The 19,341-nt window shown below is 59.7% G+C and overlaps 3 protein-coding genes across 14 annotated transcripts in view; 1 reads left to right on the plus strand and 2 right to left on the minus strand.

Moving 5' to 3' along the window:
- LOC306640113 (uncharacterized protein) overlaps positions 1-345 on the minus strand; it is a gene marked incomplete at its 5' end in the record, with an annotated part of 34,085 nt that extends 33,740 nt beyond the window's left edge. For 4 of the 9 annotated variants that reach the window (XM_079104039.1, XM_079104037.1, XM_079104038.1 and 1 more), the window contains one exon: positions 163-345. In XM_079104039.1, coding sequence (XP_078960165.1) covers positions 163-345 — 183 coding nt within the window. The remainder of the gene's footprint in view (positions 1-162) is intronic. The other 5 variants (XR_013757743.1, XR_013757744.1, XR_013757747.1 and 2 more) reach the window with 5 other exon arrangements.
- Positions 317-12,764, plus strand: PITPNM1 (phosphatidylinositol transfer protein membrane associated 1). 3 transcript variants are annotated; one of them, XM_079104033.1, is made up of 24 exons: positions 317-480; positions 1,444-1,562; positions 2,591-2,805; positions 2,895-3,016; positions 3,195-3,419; positions 4,914-5,240; positions 5,328-5,423; positions 5,512-5,616; positions 6,280-6,341; positions 6,429-6,679; positions 6,974-7,163; positions 7,270-7,377; positions 7,612-7,769; positions 7,856-8,061; positions 8,449-8,619; positions 9,162-9,326; positions 9,564-9,712; positions 9,820-9,930; positions 10,284-10,400; positions 10,572-10,720; positions 10,803-10,952; positions 11,033-11,216; positions 11,476-11,604; positions 12,212-12,764. In XM_079104033.1, the coding sequence occupies exons 2-24, from the start codon at positions 1,485-1,487 to the stop codon at positions 12,473-12,475; spliced, it is 3,732 nt and encodes a 1,243-aa protein (XP_078960159.1). In that variant the 5' UTR covers positions 317-480; positions 1,444-1,484; the 3' UTR covers positions 12,476-12,764. The 3 variants fall into 3 exon arrangements, with proteins under 3 accessions (XP_078960159.1, XP_078960157.1, XP_078960158.1); XM_079104031.1 differs by having other exon boundaries at positions 318-480; positions 5,509-5,616; XM_079104032.1 differs by having other exon boundaries at positions 318-480; positions 1,450-1,562; positions 5,509-5,616.
- A 498-nt stretch (positions 12,765-13,262) lies between these two features.
- On the minus strand, positions 13,263-18,998 carry AIP (AHR interacting HSP90 co-chaperone). 2 transcript variants are annotated; one of them, XM_079104035.1, is made up of 6 exons: positions 18,779-18,998; positions 16,085-16,264; positions 14,721-14,909; positions 14,115-14,291; positions 13,893-14,026; positions 13,263-13,573 (listed from the first exon to the last, which is right to left on the minus strand). In XM_079104035.1, exons 1-6 carry the CDS (start codon positions 18,875-18,877, stop codon positions 13,501-13,503), a joined length of 852 nt encoding a protein of 283 aa, XP_078960161.1. In that variant the 5' UTR covers positions 18,878-18,998; the 3' UTR covers positions 13,263-13,500. The 2 variants fall into 2 exon arrangements, with proteins under 2 accessions (XP_078960161.1, XP_078960160.1); XM_079104034.1 differs by having other exon boundaries at positions 13,885-14,026; positions 18,779-18,996.
- Positions 18,999-19,341: the final 343 nt, after the last annotated feature.

The following is a 19,341-nucleotide window of genomic DNA, read 5'->3' on the forward strand; positions in this document are numbered from 1 at the left end:
GAGCTGAGGAGGACGGGCCTGGGATCCAGCCATATCAAACTCCACCCATGCATTGCACGCAGGAGGGCTGGGCCAGGGTGCAAATAGGAACCAAAAGTCTTTGGGGACCCAAAACAGGACAGAAGTAATAAAAGCGCCAGCCTTTGGGGAAAGGCCACTTACCCCGCTGTCCTGCAGAAGGAAGGCAGGGACCTGCCCTCCGCTGCCGCGGGCGGGACTGTCCCGACCCCGCAGGGGTGGGGAGGACCGGCAGAGCCCGGGAAGGGGGCGGGGCGGCTGCAGTGACGCGGCGGGGAGGGACGGCAGGGGCGCCGGCGGGCGGACCGGGAAAAAGGTCGGGGCCATGGGCCGGCGTTTCGCCTCCAGAAGATCCGGCCTCTGCTGGAACCCGAGGTCGGGGTTGTGCAGGGTCCGGGCTCCGACCCGCGGGGCGGCCGCCCCTGCCCGGGCCGGGTGAGGGGCGCCCGCCCTAAGCTAGAGGTGAGCGAGGACGTCTGCGAGCGGGCGGGCCAAGACACGGAGGGTTACTGGTACGCCCGGGAGCTGAGGGAAGTGGGGACGGCCGGGCCTCTCGCCTGCTCGCTGAATGCAAGATGGGGGTGGGAGGGGTGTCTTCAGGGGAACCCGGGCGCCCGCCCGGGGTGCAAGTGGACAGAGCGGGTCCCAGGATAGAGGCCTGTGGGATACCAGGGGACCACTCTTTCCCGGGCCCGAGGAGGGGGTTATCTCTGGGGGAGCATGATGGGGTGGCTGCAGAGACAAGTGGAGATTCGGCGGGGACCGGGGTACAGGAAGGATGCTGGGGAGGGAAGGTCGAGGATCCGCCTGCGGGCAGGTCTGTGGGGCGAGGGGTTATCTAGTCCTGGAAGGTAAGCTCGGGTGCGGGGGGTGGGGAACACTGGCAGAGATGCGGGGCGCCTGGGGCCGCTCGCGGAGAAACACCCGGGGGCAAGGTTCTGGGTGGACATCCAGGAGTGGGGGACAGCGGACCAAGTGGACTCCGAGAAAAGGGTGAAGGGGGCGGGTCCCCAAGGGGCCGGTCGTGGAAGGTGGGCCCGTAAGGAGGGATCCAGGGACTCCTAGGGGCGCGGCCCTGAGGGATGCTGTTTCCAGGGGGCTCTGGATGTGGCCGCAGTGGAGACCCAAGGCTGGCCCTGCGGCCCGCGGGCCTTCGCCCGCCGCTCTGGGGGGGCCCGCGTCAGCGCGGCGGTTGCCTTGGCGACGGGCGGGCGGGGGGCGGGGGCTGCACGGAAAAGAGGTCAGCGCTCAGTCTCGCTGCGGCTCCCGGCCCTGGCGGCGCGGGCAGCAGCGCTGGGCTCGCCTCTGCCTTCCCGGTGGCGAGCCCGGGCATGGGGTCCCGTGGCTCGGGCCCCTCGGCCGGCGCGCTGGGCTCAGGGCCGCGCGCCGCCGCCCCCCACTGAGCCGCGCCGTGCCTTGCGCCAGGAGCAGCGGAGGCCGTGCGCGGCCAGCCGGGCGCCTCCAGGATGCTCATCAAGGAGTACCACATCCTGCTGCCCATGAGCCTGGACGAGTACCAGGTGGCCCAGCTCTACATGATCCAGGTGAGGGCGGTGGGGAGCGGGAGACAGGCGGTCATTCATCGCGATGGGTAACGGAGGGAATGCGCAGGCCGCGACGGGACAAGGGGTCTAACCCAGCTCCCAGCTCGATCCCCGCCAGTCTTGTCCCTAGGCTAGGAAGTGTTCGGAGCCCAGAAGAGAGAGGCCCCTCTCCCTATGCGGGAGGGAGCGCGGGGGATGTAAGGGCTGTGGAAAAGGGGCAGAAGGGTGAGTGGTGTCTCCCACCCCTGAGTGCCCCTCCTGCTCGGCCCATGTGAGCTCCTTTAATCCTCCTCAGAATCCGAAAGCCCATGGGGGAAGGGAAAGGAAGCCACGAGGAGGCAAGGGGCTGGGCGAGGGGGTGCAGGTGGTCTGCATGGTAGAGAAGGCAGGAAGGGGTTCTGGAGGGGGTGCCCCATCCCTGTCAGGGAGATGGGATGAGGACGAGGCTCCAGGGTTGGGTCCTCTGGGTGGTAGAGGCCTCTTTTCCAGCTGCCCTGGCCTCCTTGAGCAAGTAGAGTATGTCTGACCTCAAGGGCTTGCTTGGTCCCCCTGCCAAAAATACTTGGCCCAGGCCACAGCTGCTGAGCCCCTCCCCCACCTCAAATCATGTCCAAGCAGTGGTCACTTGCCCTCGAGTGAACCCCCCCCCACCATGACCCCCATTGCAGCCCCAACTCTTGGTCCCTCTGCTGCTTTCTGTTTCCCATCCTGCTTGTCACCATCTAACATACTACAGGATTCCTTTTTCCTGTTTTCTGTCTCTGCATGGGCAGGGGGCTCTGTTCTGTTCATCTGTAGACCCCAATCAGTGTATCCCAAACAACGAATGGCTGTTTGGCATGCTGGGCTGCAGGACCCTGTGGAGTCTGGGCAGTGCCTGTGATAGTGATCCCAGGGGGCTGCGGGGGGCCAGGGGCAGGTCACAGGGAGTTGGAGAGTCTGTGCAGGGGGCCAGAACCAAGCTGGGGACCCCACCCGGGAGCTGGGCCAGGACTGAGCTTCCAATCCTGCTCTGTCCTGGGCTGCAGAAAAAGAGCCGGGAGGAGTCCAGTGGTGAGGGCAGCGGTGTGGAGATCCTGGCCAACCGGCCCTACACGGATGGCCCCGGGGGGAGCGGGCAGTACACACACAAAGTGTACCACGTGGGCTCCCACATCCCAGGCTGGTTCCGGGCACTGCTGCCCAAGGCTGCCCTGCAGGTAGAGGAGGAATCCTGGAACGCATACCCCTACACACGAACCCGGTGAGTGGGCAAGGCAGACATGGGTTGGGGCCATCAGGGGAACAGCCCTGGTGGACCCAGTAATGACTCTGGCCCTGGCTTCTGCCCAGGTATACCTGCCCCTTCGTGGAGAAATTCTCCATTGAGATAGAGACCTATTACTTGCCTGATGGGGGGCAGCAACCAAATGTCTTCAACCTGAGTGGGGCTGAGAGGAGACAGCGCATCCTGGGTGAGGCCTGGAGCTCCTCAGCCCTGCTACTGCCTCAGCGCCCAGCCTCTTGACAAGTCCCCTTCCTCCCCAGGCTTTGGCTTCCTATCTGTGAAAGGCTGTCCTCTAATCCCTGGGGAATGCTGCGGGGTGGCTTGAAGGGGCTGACTTTGCTCAGTGTTCACTGAACCCCCCTCAGACACCATCGACATCGTGCGGGATGCAGTGGCCCCAGGCGAGTACAAAGCTGAAGAGGACCCCCGGCTGTACCGCTCAGTCAAAACAGGCCGAGGACCCCTGACCGATGACTGGGCACGGACGGCAGCCAAGACGGGACCCCTCATGTGTGCCTACAAGCTGTGCAAGGTGGAGTTCCGCTACTGGGGCATGCAGGCCAAGATCGAGCAGTTCATCCATGATGTTGGTGAGCACCCTTCTGAGGGAGGTTCTGCTTACCCAGCAGGCACCAGGCCCCATGTCTGGGGGATGCTGTCATCTACTGGGGACACAGGAGCATAGGAACATCATTTCCATCTGAGATGGAATGCTGAGGCAGGTGGAGGTTGGGGCTGACAGCACAGCCCAAGAGGGGGTCAGGGGAGCCTTCCTTGAATATCAGAAAGTGAGGAGCCAGCCGGGCGACTCAAGAGGCTTAGGCAGGAGGATCACAGGTTCAAAGCCAGTCTCAGCAACTTAGCAAGGTGCTAAACAACTCAGTGGAACCCTATCTCGAAATATGATCTGAGGTCTACGTCAGCTCTGACATTCAGATATGCTGCTCCTTTAAGGAAGATATTAAGATTCTCGGTTGTCCTGTGAATCCAGCAAGACAGAATCTCAGGATGGTTGCCAGCCCATTATCTTTGGGGTACCCTCCCAGCCCTAGTTCCCAGAATCCCAGCCTGTGGCCCTGGCATCCAGGAACCATTAATCTACATCTCTTGTAAACCTAGACCTCCAACTCCCCCCCGCCCCCCGCCTCACCTCCCAGGTCTTGGGGTGGGCCACCTGCACATACAGGGCCTTCCCTGGGTGGGGAGTCCAGTGGCCTGGGTTCTGCTCTACTGACACCCATGGCCCCTCCAGCAAGCTACTGGCCATCTCAGCACTTTGATGTTCCCTTCTGTAAGTGAGGAAGGGCTTGGAGCGGATGATAAGCGCTAACGCTGACTAAGTGTTCACAGTGTGCCAGATCCAGTGTGTTGAGTCTCCTTTGACCCCCAGTGGCCCTCCAACGCAAGGACTGTTGCTCCCGTTTCACAGATGAGGAAATTTAACTCAGAGAGTAATACAGAACCCTTGCATTGCATTTAGAAAAATAACAAAAAGCACAAATAGAGAGATTAAAATCACCCACATGGAACCACTATTAAAGTATTTCCTTTTGGAAGTTTATAATTCAATCATAATTGTTTCATTTCCTAGATATTTAAGAGTATCTAACTTTATTCCTCTGCTTAAGGTGAAAATATCCCAGAATGGATATCATCTTTCACCATGGGCTTCATGGAGTGCCGACTTTCCCACTAACCACTAACACCTTCATTAACTGTCAATAATTTCATTAGCTATGAATTCCTTAGTTGACTATTAACTCATCTGAAGTTAGCAGGAAGCCAGATGAAGCAAGAAGCAGCATTGGTCCTAGCTGCTGGAGGGATGGGAGTCAGTGTTCAGAGTTGGGGTATCCAGAGAGATAGAGGAGGCAATTGGGCAGGGAGGGAGGTGGGGTAGGAAGACAAATGTCCTGCTTTCCACTCCTGTTCCCTGGGTAATACTGGCTCTGCTCTACTTTGTGGCTCTTGGTGGGTGGTATGCCTAGGAGAGCCATTACCGAATTTCAAACCCTGGGTGTGTGGCTGCAGAGCCAGGAAAATCAGGGTCCGGGAGTATGGTTCTAATGCCCGGCTACCTCTAGGTCTGCGCAGGGTGATGCTGCGGGCCCACCGCCAGGCCTGGTGCTGGCAGGACGAGTGGACAGAGCTGAGCATGGCTGACATCCGGGCACTAGAGGAGGAGACTGCCCGTATGCTGGCCCAGCGCATGGCCAAGTGCAACACTGGCAGTGAGGGGCCAGAGGTCCAGCCCCCTGGGAAACCCAACACTGAGGCCCGATCGGGGGCCAGCAATGCAGGCACCCCCGACGGGCCAGAGGCCCCTGCTGGCCCCGACGCCTCGCCTGATGCCAGTTTTGGGAAGCAGTGGTCCTCGTCCTCTCGTTCCTCCTATTCATCCCAGCATGGAGGTGAGGCTGGGGCCCAGGGGCTAGTCTGGGGAGGGAACCTCCCTCTCCAGGCGGGACTCCCAAGCTGAGGCTGAGCTGGCCCTTCAGGGGGCGTGTCTCCCCAGAGTTTATCTGAGTGGCGCATGCAGAACATCGCCCGAGACTCCGAGAACAGCTCTGAGGAAGAGTTCTTTGATGCCCATGGTCAGTACTAAGGCCCTGCTGGGGGCTGGGGGGCTGAGCAGCCCCTCCTGCCCCCACCCCGTGACACATCCCCCTGTCCCCTCAGAAGGCTTCTCAGATAGTGATGAGGTCTTCCCCAAGGAAATGACCAAGTGGAACTCCAATGACTTCATTGATGCCTTTGCCTCCCCAACGGAAGCAGAGGGGGCACCAGGTAAACACCCCGCCCCAGGCTACCAGCCATCAGCATCCTGTTTGCAACGGGGACTCAGAACAACCCAGCCCTAAGTTTAATGGGGTACTAAGAGGAATGTCAATCTAGAGAGGGTGCTCACTGCTGCTCAGATGGCTAATGAGTAGATAATGGGTGGAGCGTGGACTCCATCCAGGCAGTGGGGAGGGATCCACCGTGAGTGAGGAAGGCTTCCACCTCCATGCCGGGGCTGAGGTCTACACTAGGTTTTGAAGGACTGGACCAGCACTGTCCAACAGAACTTTCTCTGACAATGGAAATGTTCTAAATCCGTGCAGCCCCAAGGGTAGCCACCAGCCACACATTTCAAGTTTTTGAAATGTGGCCAGTGTGACTGAGGAACTGAACTTCTTCTCATACTATGTTTTAATTCATTTAAATGTAAATAGCCAGGCTAGTGGCTACCATATTGGACAGGGCAGGATTAAAAGTTTTGCAGGCAAACTTGTGTAGAGAGGCATCCCCCCTAGCAGGACCAACATGAGGAAAAGCCTAGAATGTGGAGAGTATGGGGAAAGGAAGATGGTGGGGGAGCTCAGGCAGTCAGCAGAACTGGGACCTGAAGTCCAGGAGAAGGGACTCCAGTGTCACGCTCCTACTCACTGGCTTTCCCCTGCCCTACAGACCCTGGAGTTGAGGCAGCTAAAGACATGGAAGACAGAGCCCGAGCACCCAGGGACGCGGAGGTGAGAGCATCAGCCAGGCCCCGCTGAAGTTCTGTCGCTCCTGGCCCAGCCGCGTCTCTGACTCCCCCCTCCCGTTACACCTGACAGGGCCCAGATGGCGCCGGGGACCTTGGGGCCGAGGCATGTGCAGTCCACGCCCTCTTCCTCATCTTGCACAGCGGCAACATCCTGGACTCGGGCCCGGGAGACGCCAACTCCAAGCAGGCAGATGTGCAGACCCTGAGCTCCAGCTTCGAGGCCGTCACCCGCATCCACTTCCCTGAGGCCCTGGGCCACGTGGCCCTGCGCCTGGTGCCCTGCCCACCCATCTGTGCCGCCGCCTATGCCCTTGTCTCCAAGTACTGGCCAGGGGTAGAAGGGCAGGGGACACACAGGGTCCCTAAGGTGCAGACAGCTACCTGGGGGCTCCTAGGATCAGGGTGGTCCCATGCGGGGGAGAGGAATCAGACACCTGGGTTGGTCCTGGTCTTGGCTGGACCTCTTTCTGATCAATAGCTCCATCTCAGATGTCTCTTGAGGCTGATGCCCCACAAAGAACCCAGGGTGCCAGGACTTGGCAGCAGGCCCAGAGAGCTCGGGTGGCAGTAGCAGGGCTGGAGGTCTTCTACCCACCACACCCCCTCCTCTTGCAGCCTGAGCCCCTACAGCCATGATGGTGACAGCCTATCCCGCTCCCAGGACCACATTCCACTGGCTGCCCTGCCGCTGCTGGCCACCTCGTCTTCCCGCTACCAGGGTGCCGTGGCCACCGTCATTGCCCGCACCAACCAGGCCTACGCAGCCTTCCTGCGCTCATCGGAGGGTGCTGGCTTCTGTGGGCAGGTCAGGGCTTCAGCCGAGAAGCCACCTGCTGCCTCCTACTGCCACCCCGCTTGCAGCTGTCTGGATGGTGACAGGACCTCTCAATGGTACCCACCCTCTCACCCAGGTGGTGCTGATTGGAGACGGCGTTGGTGGCATCCTGGGCTTTGATGCGCTCTGCCACAGTGCCAACGCGGGCACAGGGAGTCGGGGCAGCAGCCGCCGTGGGAGCATGGTCAGTGTGGCCAAACCCAGCCTCCTCAGGAGGGGGGTGTCTCTCTCCGTCTCTAGGTCTCTGCCCCTGGAATATGTCTTTCTGCGTGTGGGCAGGTCCCCAGCTGCCCCTTAAGTTTGTGTTTCCTCTGGGACTCTGCCCTACCCACCCCCATGCCTCTCTCCTCACTTCCAAATTGAGTGGAAATCTGATGGTCTCAGACCTAAAGATGGTTCTGTCCTCTGTGCCCTTTAGAACAACGAGCTGCTCTCTCCGGAGGTCGGCCCAGTGCGGGACCCGCTGGCAGATGGGGCGGAGGCACTAGGTCGAGCCAGTCCCGAACCCTCAGCCCTGCTTGCCCAGCGCGCCCCCAGCGACATGACCAGTTCCGAGCCTGAGGGCTCTCAGAACAGGTGACATCCCTGCCCTATCACCCCACACCCACCCTGCATGTAGGGGACATCAGAAGCAGCAGCACTGAGCACCCCTTCCCCCCTAGCCTGCAGGCAATCCCTGCACCCTCCTCCTCCGGGGAGCCCCGGCGGGCTAGCACAGCCTCCTGCCCACCGGCTGCCAGCTCTGAGGCTCCTGATGGGCCCACCAATGCTGCCCGCCTGGACTTCAAGGTCTCTGGCTTCTTCCTCTTTGGCTCCCCACTGGGCCTGGTGCTGGCTCTGCGCAAGACTGTGATGCCCGCCTTAGAGGGTGAGCCCGTGGGCGCGGTCACTCATCTGTGGGCTCCTTCCCTCTCTCCTAGAATTGTCTTTCTTCCCTGTGCAAATTAAATGCCCGGCTAGAGAAGGGGAAATGAAGGCCCAGAAGGAAGGACCTGAGAGGCCATTTTCACAAGTGGAGGAACTGCCTGGCCAGGAGATGCTCCTCCTGACAGGGAAAGCTTGGTGGTGGAACAGCAGCAAGGGAAGCTCTGATTTCCCTTAGGCAAGAGACCTGTGTCACTTTTAGCAGACTCTAGTAACTTCCAGGAGTGCAGCTGGGGAAGTGCTGACTCAGGGTCACACAGTATGTCCACCCCCTGCCTCCAGGATGCCTGGTTGAACCCCTGTCCACCTTCTCTGTCTTCTGGGTACCCAGTGGCCCAGATGCGCCCAGCCTGTGAGCAGATCTACAACCTCTTCCACGCGGCTGATCCCTGCGCTTCCCGCCTGGAGCCCCTGCTGGCCCCCAAGTTCCAGGCCATTGCCCCACTGGCTGTGCCCCGCTACCAGAAGTTCCCCCTGGGAGACGGCTCATCCCTGCTGCTGGGTATGCCCCCAACCAAGAAAAGGGGGAGGGGAAGGTGCCAAAAGGTAGTAAGAGATGAGGTGGCTCATGGGTCACCTTTCCTCACCACTCCCAGGACCAGGGAGCCCTCCGCTGGCACCTTGGAGGATCTGGATCCCCAGGACCTTCTGACCTATACCAAGTGGGGGGCAGGGGGAGGGGCCAAGCTAGGGAGAAGGAAGAGGAACGCACATTCCGGTGTCTCAGAGCACCAGTGTGTATGTGGCTGCAGGGGCTCCATGTGTGTTTGTGTTCATGGGGGGGCACGTACAAGCCTGGATGCAGGTGGGTATCAGTGTCCCCATGAGGCAGGTGTCATAGGCACAGGGAGGCTGCTGGGATCAACTAAGAGACAGTGACTCTCATGCTTCTCTTCCTCCCAGATATAGGACAGGCCAACCTCAGTTAAGACCTGAGCAGGGAGGCTGGCAGGGAAGGTGGTGGAGGAGCAGGGACTGTGCTACCCTGGGAGAGAAGCCAGGAGGGTGGCCTGGCCCAGCCTGAAGTTGGCCCTCCTCCCCCAGCCGACACCCTGCAGACCCATTCCAGCCTCTTCCTGGAAGAGCTGGAGATGATGGTACCCTCAACACCCACCTCGGCCAGCGGCGCTTTCTGGAAGGGCAGTGAGTTAGGCAGCGAGCCAGCGGCGCAGCCAGCGGCACCCAGCACCACCAGCGAGGTGGTTCGGAGTAAGTCAGCCTGCAGCTGAGCAGGGCAGTGCAGGCGGTGCGTGCGGGGTGAGGGTGTCTAGATCCATAAAACAATCACCCTGTCCCCAGCATTTGCTCTGGACCCCTCCCCAGCACTTGCACGAACTTGCAAACAGCAGGGTTGGTGGAAAGGAGGGAGGGAGAGCACCCCAGAGCCGGGCAGATGAGCACTGGGCAGCGGGCCACCCTGACTCACTGCCCACGGTGGTCGTACAGTCCTCGAGCGCTGGTGGGGGAACAAGCGGATCGACTACTCGCTGTACTGCCCAGAGGCGCTCACCGCCTTTCCCACGGTCACGCTGCCCCACCTCTTCCACGCCAGCTACTGGGAGTCGGCTGATGTTGTGGCCTTCATCCTGCGCCAGGTGAGCGGACCCAGGCATGTGGGATGCGAGACGGGACCTGCTTAGGGCTGGGGGAAGGCTACTCCTCCAACCCCCATTCACGTGGCCTTGCCCTGTGTCCTGCACAGGTGATTGAGAAGGAGCGGCCACACCTAGCAGAGTGTGAGGAGCCGTCCATCTACAGCCCTGCTTTCCCCAGGGAAAAGTGGCAGCGCAAACGCACGCAGGTCAAGATCCGAGTAAGTGGGCCACCCGGGCTCCTGCCGCCTCACTGGTATCCCCCGCCAAGCCCCGCCCCCCAGACCGCTTTCCCAGCCTGGCCCCGCCCCTGTGGCCCTGCGCCACGCCCCCACTGCCTTGGCCTCGCCCTGGGAACCTCTGGTCTCCAGGTCTCACTCATCCACCAGAGGCCTCATCTGCATTCCACCTTTGGAACCTCTGATTGGAGCCCACAAAGGCGCAAGTCCCAAGGGTCTTGCTTTTCTTCCACAATGGCCCCGCCTCCTCCAGTCCCCACCCCAGCATGGACGAGGACCGCCCCCACCAGCTCCCCAGTCCCACATTTCCATCCCTTACCCTCTCCTTCCACCAGAATGTCACTTCCAACCACCGGGCGAGTGACACCGTAGTGTGTGAGGGCCGACCCCAGGTGCTGAATGGGCGCTTCATGTATGGACCCTTGGACGTGGTCACGCTCACTGGAGAGAAGGTCAGGACCCAGAGGCCCTGGCCCCTGGTATTTTCGGTCCATCTCCTGATCTACCAAGGGTGAAGCAGCCAGCCCCATCCACCCAGGAGATAGGCAGGGCTCTGCTCTCCACTCCAGGTCTCTGGGTACCAGGGGCTTTGCCCCCATGGCCTTCCCACCTCTCCCCACCAGGTGGATGTCTATGTCATGACACAACCGCTGTCAGGCAAGTGGATCCACTTTGGCACGGAGGTCACCAACAGCTCAGGCCGCCTCACCTTCCCAGTGCCCTCTGAGCGTGCACTGGGCATCGGTGTCTACCCTGTGCGCATGGTGGTCAGGTGAGCACCAGGCAGGCTGGCCTCTGTGGGGCTGGGCTGCGCCAGGCCATGTGCACACCATTCACGCCCCCCTGGGCCACAGGGGCGACCACACTTATGCGGAGTGCTGCCTGACGGTGGTGGCCCGCGGCACCGAGGCTGTGGTCTTCAGCATTGATGGCTCCTTCACTGCCAGCGTTTCCATCATGGGCAGCGACCCCAAGGTGCGCGCGGGCGCTGTGGACGTGGTCAGGTAGGAGCGGCCGCCCTGCTCCTCTCAGGGTCCAGCCCCCATCCTCCTGCCTGTGGATCTGAACCACCCCTACCCCACAGGCACTGGCAGGACGCAGGCTACCTGATCGTGTATGTCACGGGTCGGCCTGATATGCAGAAGCACCGCGTGGTGGCGTGGCTGTCCCAGCACAACTTCCCCCACGGTGTCGTCTCTTTCTGTGATGGCCTCACCCACGACCCCCTGCGCCAGAAGGCAATGTTTCTGCAGAGCCTGGTGCAGGAGGTGCGGTAGTCGGGGAGGGTCCCAACCTCACCCCAGCCCCACAGGACAGGGCAGGCCCATCTGTCCCCACCTCAAAGGCCCCACTGAAAGACTGGAGAGACCTCGCAGTCCTGCCCTAGTGGCCCAGTGGCCCCCTAGCCTAATTCTGCTTGTCCTGCCCCTGTCAGTGACTAGAACCATAGGTCCCCACCCCTACCCAGGGCTCCACCCATAAAACTAGCAGACAAGCCAACCACCGGGCCGCCCCTTCCCATCACAGGTGGAACTGAACATCGTAGCCGGCTATGGGTCCCCCAAAGATGTGGCTGTGTACGCAGCACTGGGCCTGTCCCCCAGCCAGACCTACATCGTGGGCCGAGCGGTCAGGAAGCTGCAGGCACAGTGCCAGGTGAGGGTCAAGAGGTGAGGTACAGGACCCCTGATGGGGGACAGGAGCTTGGGGCCTTAGGGGAGCCTGAGGCCTCGCTAGCCTCAGGGAACCTGTGCTCCTCCGCAGCAGGGGTCCTGAGCCGCCTGCAACTGCCTGGCTGCCGGAAGGGATAACCCAGTCTGGAGATTGCTCAGACTTTGAATGCTGGCTTCGCCTGCCATGGCCTTGAGTGGCAGGCCTTGAGCGTGGGCCGTGGCCTTTCTGAGTGTAAACTGGAACTGATACCAGAATAACCTCCTCAGCTTATCGTGAAGATGATGTCCTTTAGCGCACATCAAGGAGCTCAGGGCTGGGCACAAGGCAGGAGCTACTGAAGATAGTTGCTACCATTTCCCCCCAGATTCTGTCTCACAGATGAGCCAGGCCCAGAGAGGGGCAGAGCTGGGAGTAAAGCAAGGTGCCCTGACTTGCAGCCTGGGGACACTATTGGGAGAAGGCTCCAGGTTAGGCTGAGCGGGGTCAGCACTGCCCGTCCCCCACCTTGCTACAGGGGCCAGTGAAGGATGGAGGAGGCAGTGTGTGGGCCCAAGGCTGGCTGGCTCATCCCATCCACTTCCGCCCACAGTTCCTGTCGGACGGCTATGTAGCCCACCTGGGCCAGCTGGAGGCAGGCTCCCACTCTCACACCCCCTCCGGACCCCCGCGAGCTGCCTTGGCCAAGAGCAGCTATGGAGTGGCTGCCCCTGTGGACTTCCTGCGCAAGCAGAGCCAGCTGCTTCGCTCTAGGGGTCCCAGCCAGGCAGAACGGGAGGGCCCAGGAACACCACCCAGCACCCTGGGCCGGGGCAAAGCCCGAAGCATTAGCCTCAAGTTGGACAGTGAGGAGTGAGGCCACTGTGGCTGGACCTGGGTTATCTACTGATACTTGAGGGGCCCAAGTGGCTGTGGGGGAGGCAGGGGCTAGACTTTGGCCCCAGCCCCTGGCTCCCCCAGCCCCATGCCCTGCATCTGTCTGCCCTTGATGTTATTTCCCTTTCATGGGGGACCCAACCCTGGGGGGAGGGAGGAGGGAGTGGGCAAGAGCCTGGCGGTTTTTCCAGTGTGTGAACCCATGAAAATAAACACCTCATCCTGCCTGAATGCCAGCCTGTGGGGCAGCACGGGGCAGCTGAGCCCAACTTCCAGTTCAGTGTGACACTGAAGTATGGAGAAAGCCCAGGACCTGCGCAGAGCCACAAGGCAGGTCCGAGACATGCCAGGATGGAGCACGGGTGGCAAAACACTCCTCCTCCCCAGGCTTCTCTCTGGACGGCCGGCCGTGCGACCCCAGCCCTCCTCCCCTCGAAGGGAGCCATTTGGCTTCCGACTACCTCCTCCTGAAGTGGAGGCCAAGGCCAAGGGACCGTGGGACCAGAGCTGGAGGGGACAGGTCTGCCCCAGGAAAATACCTACTCAGGCACCAAGCCACTTGGCCGCCTAGAGGCTCCGGGGGTCCCCCATTCAGCCAGGGAGAAACTCACCCTTATTTCTATGTCAGGGACACTGAGGCCCAAAAGACTCAGAGCTGGCTGGCTAGTGAGGAACCAGGAGGAGAATCCTGATCCTTTGTCTCCCAAAGACCACCCGAGTTCCAGAAAATGCCGGAAAATCCTCAGTGGATCAGCCCAGAAGGCCCAGACAGATAAATAAGCCTTTATATACAGAGACGCATGATGTGGCAGCGGTGGGTGGGCAGCAGCAACAGCAGTGGGCTTGGCATGGTGGGCAAGGCTGAGGCCCTGTCAGTGGGAAAAGATGCCCCGGAAGCGGGCCTTATCCTCCTCGTCCTTCTGCCGGATCCGCGCCTCCAGGGCCCTCAGCTCACGGCTCACGACAGGCGCCAGGGCAGGGTCCAGCTCTATTACCTTGGCAAAGTCAGCCTGGGCCTCCTGGGCGTTCCACACGGCTGCATGGGCCTTGCCCCGCTTGAAGTAGGCCTTGACGTTGTCTGTGGGGAGCAGTGGAAGGCAGCAGGCATCGAGGGCGTGAGGGGGACCAGCCAGCCACCGGTCCCCATTTGGGCCCATGGGCCCATCAGAGAGCTGCCCCTGTAAGGAGGCCAACCCTACCCTGTCCCCATCATACCACCCGCACCTCGTGGACACAGAGGCACCAGGGCCCTGCCTCATTGGGGGCATCTGCTTGGCTCCCAAGGGAGCTCAGAATGGGGAATGCCAAGCAGGGTCTTGAGGCCCAGCACCCAACGATGAAGAAGGCCACTCCCGTGCTGCTGCGCCGGGCCCAGCGCCCAGGGCTCACCGTCGTACTTGTTGAGGATGGAGGAGCAGTGGTCCAGCACTTCATAGTACTCCTGGGCCACCAGCTTACACTGGCAGTAGTTGAGTAGCAGCGGTGTGATCTGCTGGTCCAGCTGGATCCAGTCAGGGGACCCAGGCTGTTCCTGGGGGCAGGGGCGGGGAGAGGGCAGGCACTGAGACCTGGGCCCGGGGCTCTGCCCACCCACCCAGCCACCGCAGAGCCCTGGGCACCTTCATCTGCAGGTTTTTGAGGCAGGCGATGGCATCGTAGTACTTGGTGGCGGCCTCCTTCACCTGTCCCTCGCGGTACAACCGGTTGCCCTCCTGATGGATGAGTGGCACTGCCTTCGCCTTCTCCTCATCTGTCATCGCCCATGGGTCCTGCTGGTACGTGCCAGGGCTCTCCACCTGCCAGGGCATGGGCCAAATCAAGGCAGAGCCCAGGGGCACCCAGTGTCCCCAACAGCAGACCTGGCCAACACCAACCCTGTCCAGACTTCTGGACATCAGTGTGGGCAGCAGTGTCATGGTGCTCCACTGACCACTCAGCACAGTTGCTGGCATCTCCTCTGTGCCCAGCGCCATGACCAAGAGAGCAGAAGTCCCTGCCCGGGCACAATCCCGAAGTGGGCAAGGCTGCCCGCATGCACCCCTGCAGAGCACCACCAGGCTGCACCAAACTCACCGGCTCAGGGAGAGAACAAAGGAGGCGGGCAGTGGGCCCCCAGAGGAGCATGGCCCAGGAGGGAGGCTGGGGATTTATGGGGCCCCCACAGGGTTCTTGCCCCTGCCCGTCTTCCCCCCGCCTCTTGCATCAGCACTGGACAGGTGCCTTACCTTCAGCATCTCCATGTGGAAGATGAGGGGCTGGGGGTTCTGCTGCAGAGCATCCAGGTCTGCGTGGCCCAGAGAGCTGTGCTCATGCATCTGGGCTATGCCACAGCAGTGCCGCTGGCCCTCCAGGGGGTCCTTGCCTGCTGCAATGTCGCGAAGACTCTTGGCCACCAGTGGGTACAGAACCACATGCTGCAGGGGGGCAGGGGGGCAAGTGGGCACCAGGGCTCCATCAGTGTGGGCTGGCACCTCCAGGCCCACGCAGTCCAGCCCCCCCTCATCAAAACAAGGATGGCTGGCCCCCAACAAAAGACACGCCAGACACCCTGGCCTCTCAATCCTCCCTCTTAGTGAAGCTGCAGCTCTGCCCCATGCTTGCACCACCAAAGCCAGCACCTGCCCCATTCATAAACGCACACCCTCCCTCCCCCTCTCCCTGTCCTTCCAGATCCAACAGGATTCTTGCCTCCTCCTCTTCCTTCCAGGAACGTGGAAGCTCGATTCCTCCCACACTATGCTCCAAGAACCTATTCCTTCCCCCAGCCTTACCCCAACCCCTGAACTGGGCCCAGGAAGCAACTTCAATACCCCTGGCCAAATGAGTGGGTGGGACCTGGCCTCTACCCTTTCACTTGGAAAGGCTGCAGGGGGTGGGAATCAGCCTAACAGACTCTCCACTGGACTAACATTCAGAATTCCTGACTAGGCTCTGGACTAGATTCCACTTGGAAGGAAGAGGTGAACAGGTCAGATCCTGCCTTGTTCGGCTTAGGAGAGCAGAAGACCAGATACTGGCTGTGCAGGGCACAATGGCTGGAAGACCCAGAGGAGGGGCCAAATCCAATCACTGACTGTCAAGGAGGGCTTCCTGGGGGTGGTGGCCAGGAACTGATTTTGAAGTTCTGAGAGGAAGGTCTTTGCCATGGGGAATGAAAAGGAAGGGTGAAGGATTCAAGTCAGAGGGAACAATACAGGGACCAGACCAGGAAGGGCCACATGACAAGCCATTCTTTTTTTTTTTTTTTTTTTTTTTTGTGGTGCTGGGGATTTGAACCCAGGGCCTATGTGCTTGCAAGGCAAGCACTCAACCAGCTGAGCTATATCCCCAGCCTGACAAGCCATTCTTTATGCTCCATCCTGACAGTGATCAGGAGTCACAGAGGTTGGAAGCAAAGGGTCATACAGGTCATTTCACTTGAGAAAAAGTCCCCGGGCTGCAGTCTGGCTCATAGGCAGGAAGAGTAGAAGAGAGGCTAGGAGGCTGGTCAGGAGACTGGTGTGGTGGCCTGGAGAGAGCTGGTCATGGCTAAGTCACGGGGATGGGGAGTAGGCTGGACAGACGGTGCACACAGGTGCAGGACAGGTACCTTGATGTCACAGAGGAACTGGGCAATCTCCCCCTCCCGCATGGTGCACACGATGGTCTCCCACACGGGCAGCTTGAACTTCTTGCCGATGATGAGTTCCATGGGTTTCCCACGTGCCCGGCTGTCATCCAGCACGGAGCCCTCATTGTCACTGTGCAGCGTCCGGTAATGAAATGTAGCCTGCAGGCCACATGGGAGATCAGACAAGAGCACAAGCCTCCAAGGACAAGTCCAGCCCCTGGCCTGCACACAGGAGGAACTGGACTCCTCCAGAGGCCACCACCACCCCTGTGAGGAATCTAAGTCATCCAAGGGGAAATAAGGGGCCCAAGTCACATGGCTAGTGGGCTGGACTGGGATGGGAGTCCAAGCATCTGGCTCCAACCATACCTTCAACAAATATTTATAAAGCACCTACTATGGGCTGGGGATATAGCTCAGTTGGTAGAGTGTTTGCCTAGCACGCACAAGGCCCTGGGTTCAATCCCCAGCACTGAAAAAAAAAAAAAAAAAAAAAAAAAAGCGCCTACTATGTGTCCAACCTCTGTGCCAGCCACTAGAACATAGCAACGAACAAAACAGACGAAAGGTGGCCCCCGCCTGTAATCCAGCAACTCCGAGGAGGCTGAGGCAGGAAGAGTGCAAGTTTGAGGTCAGCCTCAACTGAGACCCTGACTCAAAAAGGGCTAGAATGCGGCTCAGTGGTAAAGTGCCCCTGTGCTAAATCCCCAGTACCAAAAAGAAAAACAGACAAAAGCCCCAGCCCCCAGGGAAACTTCTAAAAGGAGAGGGGCCTCAGCCAAAACAATGTGCTAGGCCAGGTAGAGCTGAGTGCTTTGGATCAGAGAAAATAGAGGGTGAAGGAGGGCTAGTTTAAACAGTGGTGGAGCGGGGGCTCTCTGAGGGCACAACATCTGAGCAGAGATCTGAAGACAGCAGGAAGAAAGCAAGCCTGCCAGACGCTGGGGTAGGAGCTTTCTAGGGCAAAAGAAGAACAGATACAAAAGCCTTATAGTGGACAGCATGAGTTGCATTTGCAAGTAGCACAGTCAGTGTGGCGGAGCATAGCAAAAGGGTGGAGAGGCACCACCGGGTCACAGGGGTCAGCAGGGCTGGACTCACAGGAGTCTGGGGAGGGCTTTTTTTTTTTACGGAAGCAGGATCATTAGGAGGTCACCATAATGACCCAAGGGAGAGATGGTTCAGTCTGGACTGGAGAAGCCTCAGGCGGAGCAGGTTAACGCTGAGCGGCTGTGGGACATCCAGGTGAGGATGGAGAGTAGGCTACTCTGCATCCAGCTTCAGGGCATGGTAAAGGCTAGAGACAGGCAAGGAGTGATCCAGGCTGGGAACTTTTTAAGGACACGAGACCCGGCATGAGCATCTCAGGAAACGCAGAGTGAGGCGAGCTGAGGACTGAACCCTGGACAGGATGCGGTTAGAGGAACCCATGCTGTCAATGCTGCCCTTGCTGCCGCTCCTCTGAATCTGGTTTCCGCACTGATAAAACTGAATCAACGATCGTGTCTATGTTAAAGTGTGGGAAACAACCTTTCGAAACATGTACACCACGCCCACACTGAACACTCAGTGCTGGTGACTGGGTGTCTACTTTTGCTACTGTCCTCCCTCCCTCCCTCCCTCCCTTCCTTCCTTCCATCTATCCATCTACCTATAGCTATAACTACCTCTTTCTGTTCTTCAGGTGCCATTGCTCAGAGACCTCTACCTTCAGCTACTCTCTCCTGGTTCTCCTCCAGTGAGAATCCCTCTTGCCAGGCCCTTCTTCCTAGGGGACCAACACCCCAGCCCACCACATACCCTTTCTATTCTTGGAGAAGATTCCTTTTAAATAGATGAACGCTAGAATTACACAGCCCTCTGCTCTCAGGGCACTCGGGCTGCACAGGCTAAGATCTCTGCCTGCCTGACTTGGCACAGTGCTGGCCAGGGAGCATGTGCTCATTCACAGTAGATCTTACTTTTGGCTTCCCTGGTACCTCAACTTGCATGTTCTGCACGACTGTGCTGTGCTGGGCGGAAGTGGGGAGGGGACTGCCCAGCGGGGTCCCTACTCTACAGAATGGCACCTAGGGGGAAGAACTGCAGAACAGGAAACCCTGTACATATGGGTCTTCTCAGGGAGGCCAACGGGAAGGCTGAAGCTGGGCGCCTGGATATGAAAATGAGGAAGGTAGGTAGCTCTTTACTTCCTAGCCCTCACTTGTCCCAAGGGACGATGTTAGAACCCTACGAAAACTGCCACAGAGTTCTAGTCTGAGATCTGACCCCTGGTCTCAAGGCCTCAGTTTTCCCATCTAAACAATGGGAGTGGGTTTAAGTGTCTTCAGAAGGCCCTTCAATCTACAGAAAGCCTCGAAACCCAAAGGCCATGCAACCTCAATGAGGTCAGACCCCCAAACCTGCAACCTGCAACCCGCAACCTGTTTGAGATGATTGACGGCCTGCCGGACCAAATACAGTCACAAGGACAGGCCACAGGGCGGAATAGAAGAATCCGAATTCACCCCCCTCCTTAAATTCAGACCAATCAGCGTCGAGCTCCGCATGTGAGTAGCAGGGTCACTGGCCTCTACCCTCTGGGCATGCGCAACGTCTCGCCTAAGGCCTCCTCCCGCCTCGCATGCGCACCGCGCCTCAGAAGGGAGAGAAGGGGAGCGGGTGGGCACGAACCTTGGTTCCATCCTGAAAGCTGGGGAGCTCTCCTCGCCCCTCCTGTATTACACGCTTTTGAATCCCGTCCTCTCGGAGTCTTGCGATGATATCCGCCATCCTCCTTCCCCGCTGCTCTCTTTCGGCAACTTCCGGACTCACTCGGTAACTTCCGGACCGAGTTCGGCAACTCTTAGAGCCTGGGCGGCTTCCGAGCTAGCGCCATTTTGACTGAGGGCAGAAGCCGTGAGGGGACCGAACGTGGAGTCGCACCGTGATTGGCTGTCTGCGAGGCGGCTGAGGCGGGGCCCAGGGCGGGGCCTAGGACTTTCTGCGGGAGTGTGGGGCAGAGTCCGCTGGGGAGGTGGAGCCTGCTCATCCCGCCGTGAGTGTCGCGTGTGTCTGACTTCACTGGAACTGTGGCCCTCCCTCGTGGCTGTGTGCCACTCCGTTTAAAGTTATAGTGCACTATAACAGCAGTAGAGTTAGGAAAATCTCACCCGTAACATCAAGCCCTAAAACGACTTTTATCCGTGTGTGTGAATCCCCTTCTGGCTTTTTTTGTTTTGCATATTTAGTTTAAC

Source organism: Sciurus vulgaris, assembly GCF_902686455.1.
Source record: "Sciurus vulgaris genome assembly, chromosome: 11".
Classification (NCBI taxonomy): Eukaryota; Metazoa; Chordata; class Mammalia; order Rodentia; family Sciuridae; genus Sciurus; species Sciurus vulgaris.

Bases quoted from the DNA above. Each gene is read 5' to 3' on its own strand.
- PITPNM1 (XM_079104031.1), top strand. From the start codon at position 1,485: ATGCTCATCAAGGAGTACCACATCCTGCTGCCCATGAGCCTGGACGAG. The intron at 8,620-9,161 runs GTATGCCCCCAA...CTCCTCCCCCAG, and splicing joins CGGCTCATCCCTGCTGCTGG to CCGACACCCTGCAGACCCAT. The intron at 11,605-12,211 runs GTGAGGGTCAAG...TTCCGCCCACAG, and splicing joins AGCTGCAGGCACAGTGCCAG to TTCCTGTCGGACGGCTATGT.
- AIP (XM_079104034.1), bottom strand. From the start codon at position 18,877: ATGGCGGATATCATCGCAAGACTCCGAGAGGACGGGATTCAAAAGCGT. The intron at 16,265-18,778 runs GTTCGTGCCCAC...TGTGGCCTGCAG, and splicing joins GCTTTCAGGATGGAACCAAG to GCTACATTTCATTACCGGAC. The intron at 14,910-16,084 runs GTACCTGTCCTG...GCCCCCCTGCAG, and splicing joins AGTTCCTCTGTGACATCAAG to CATGTGGTTCTGTACCCACT.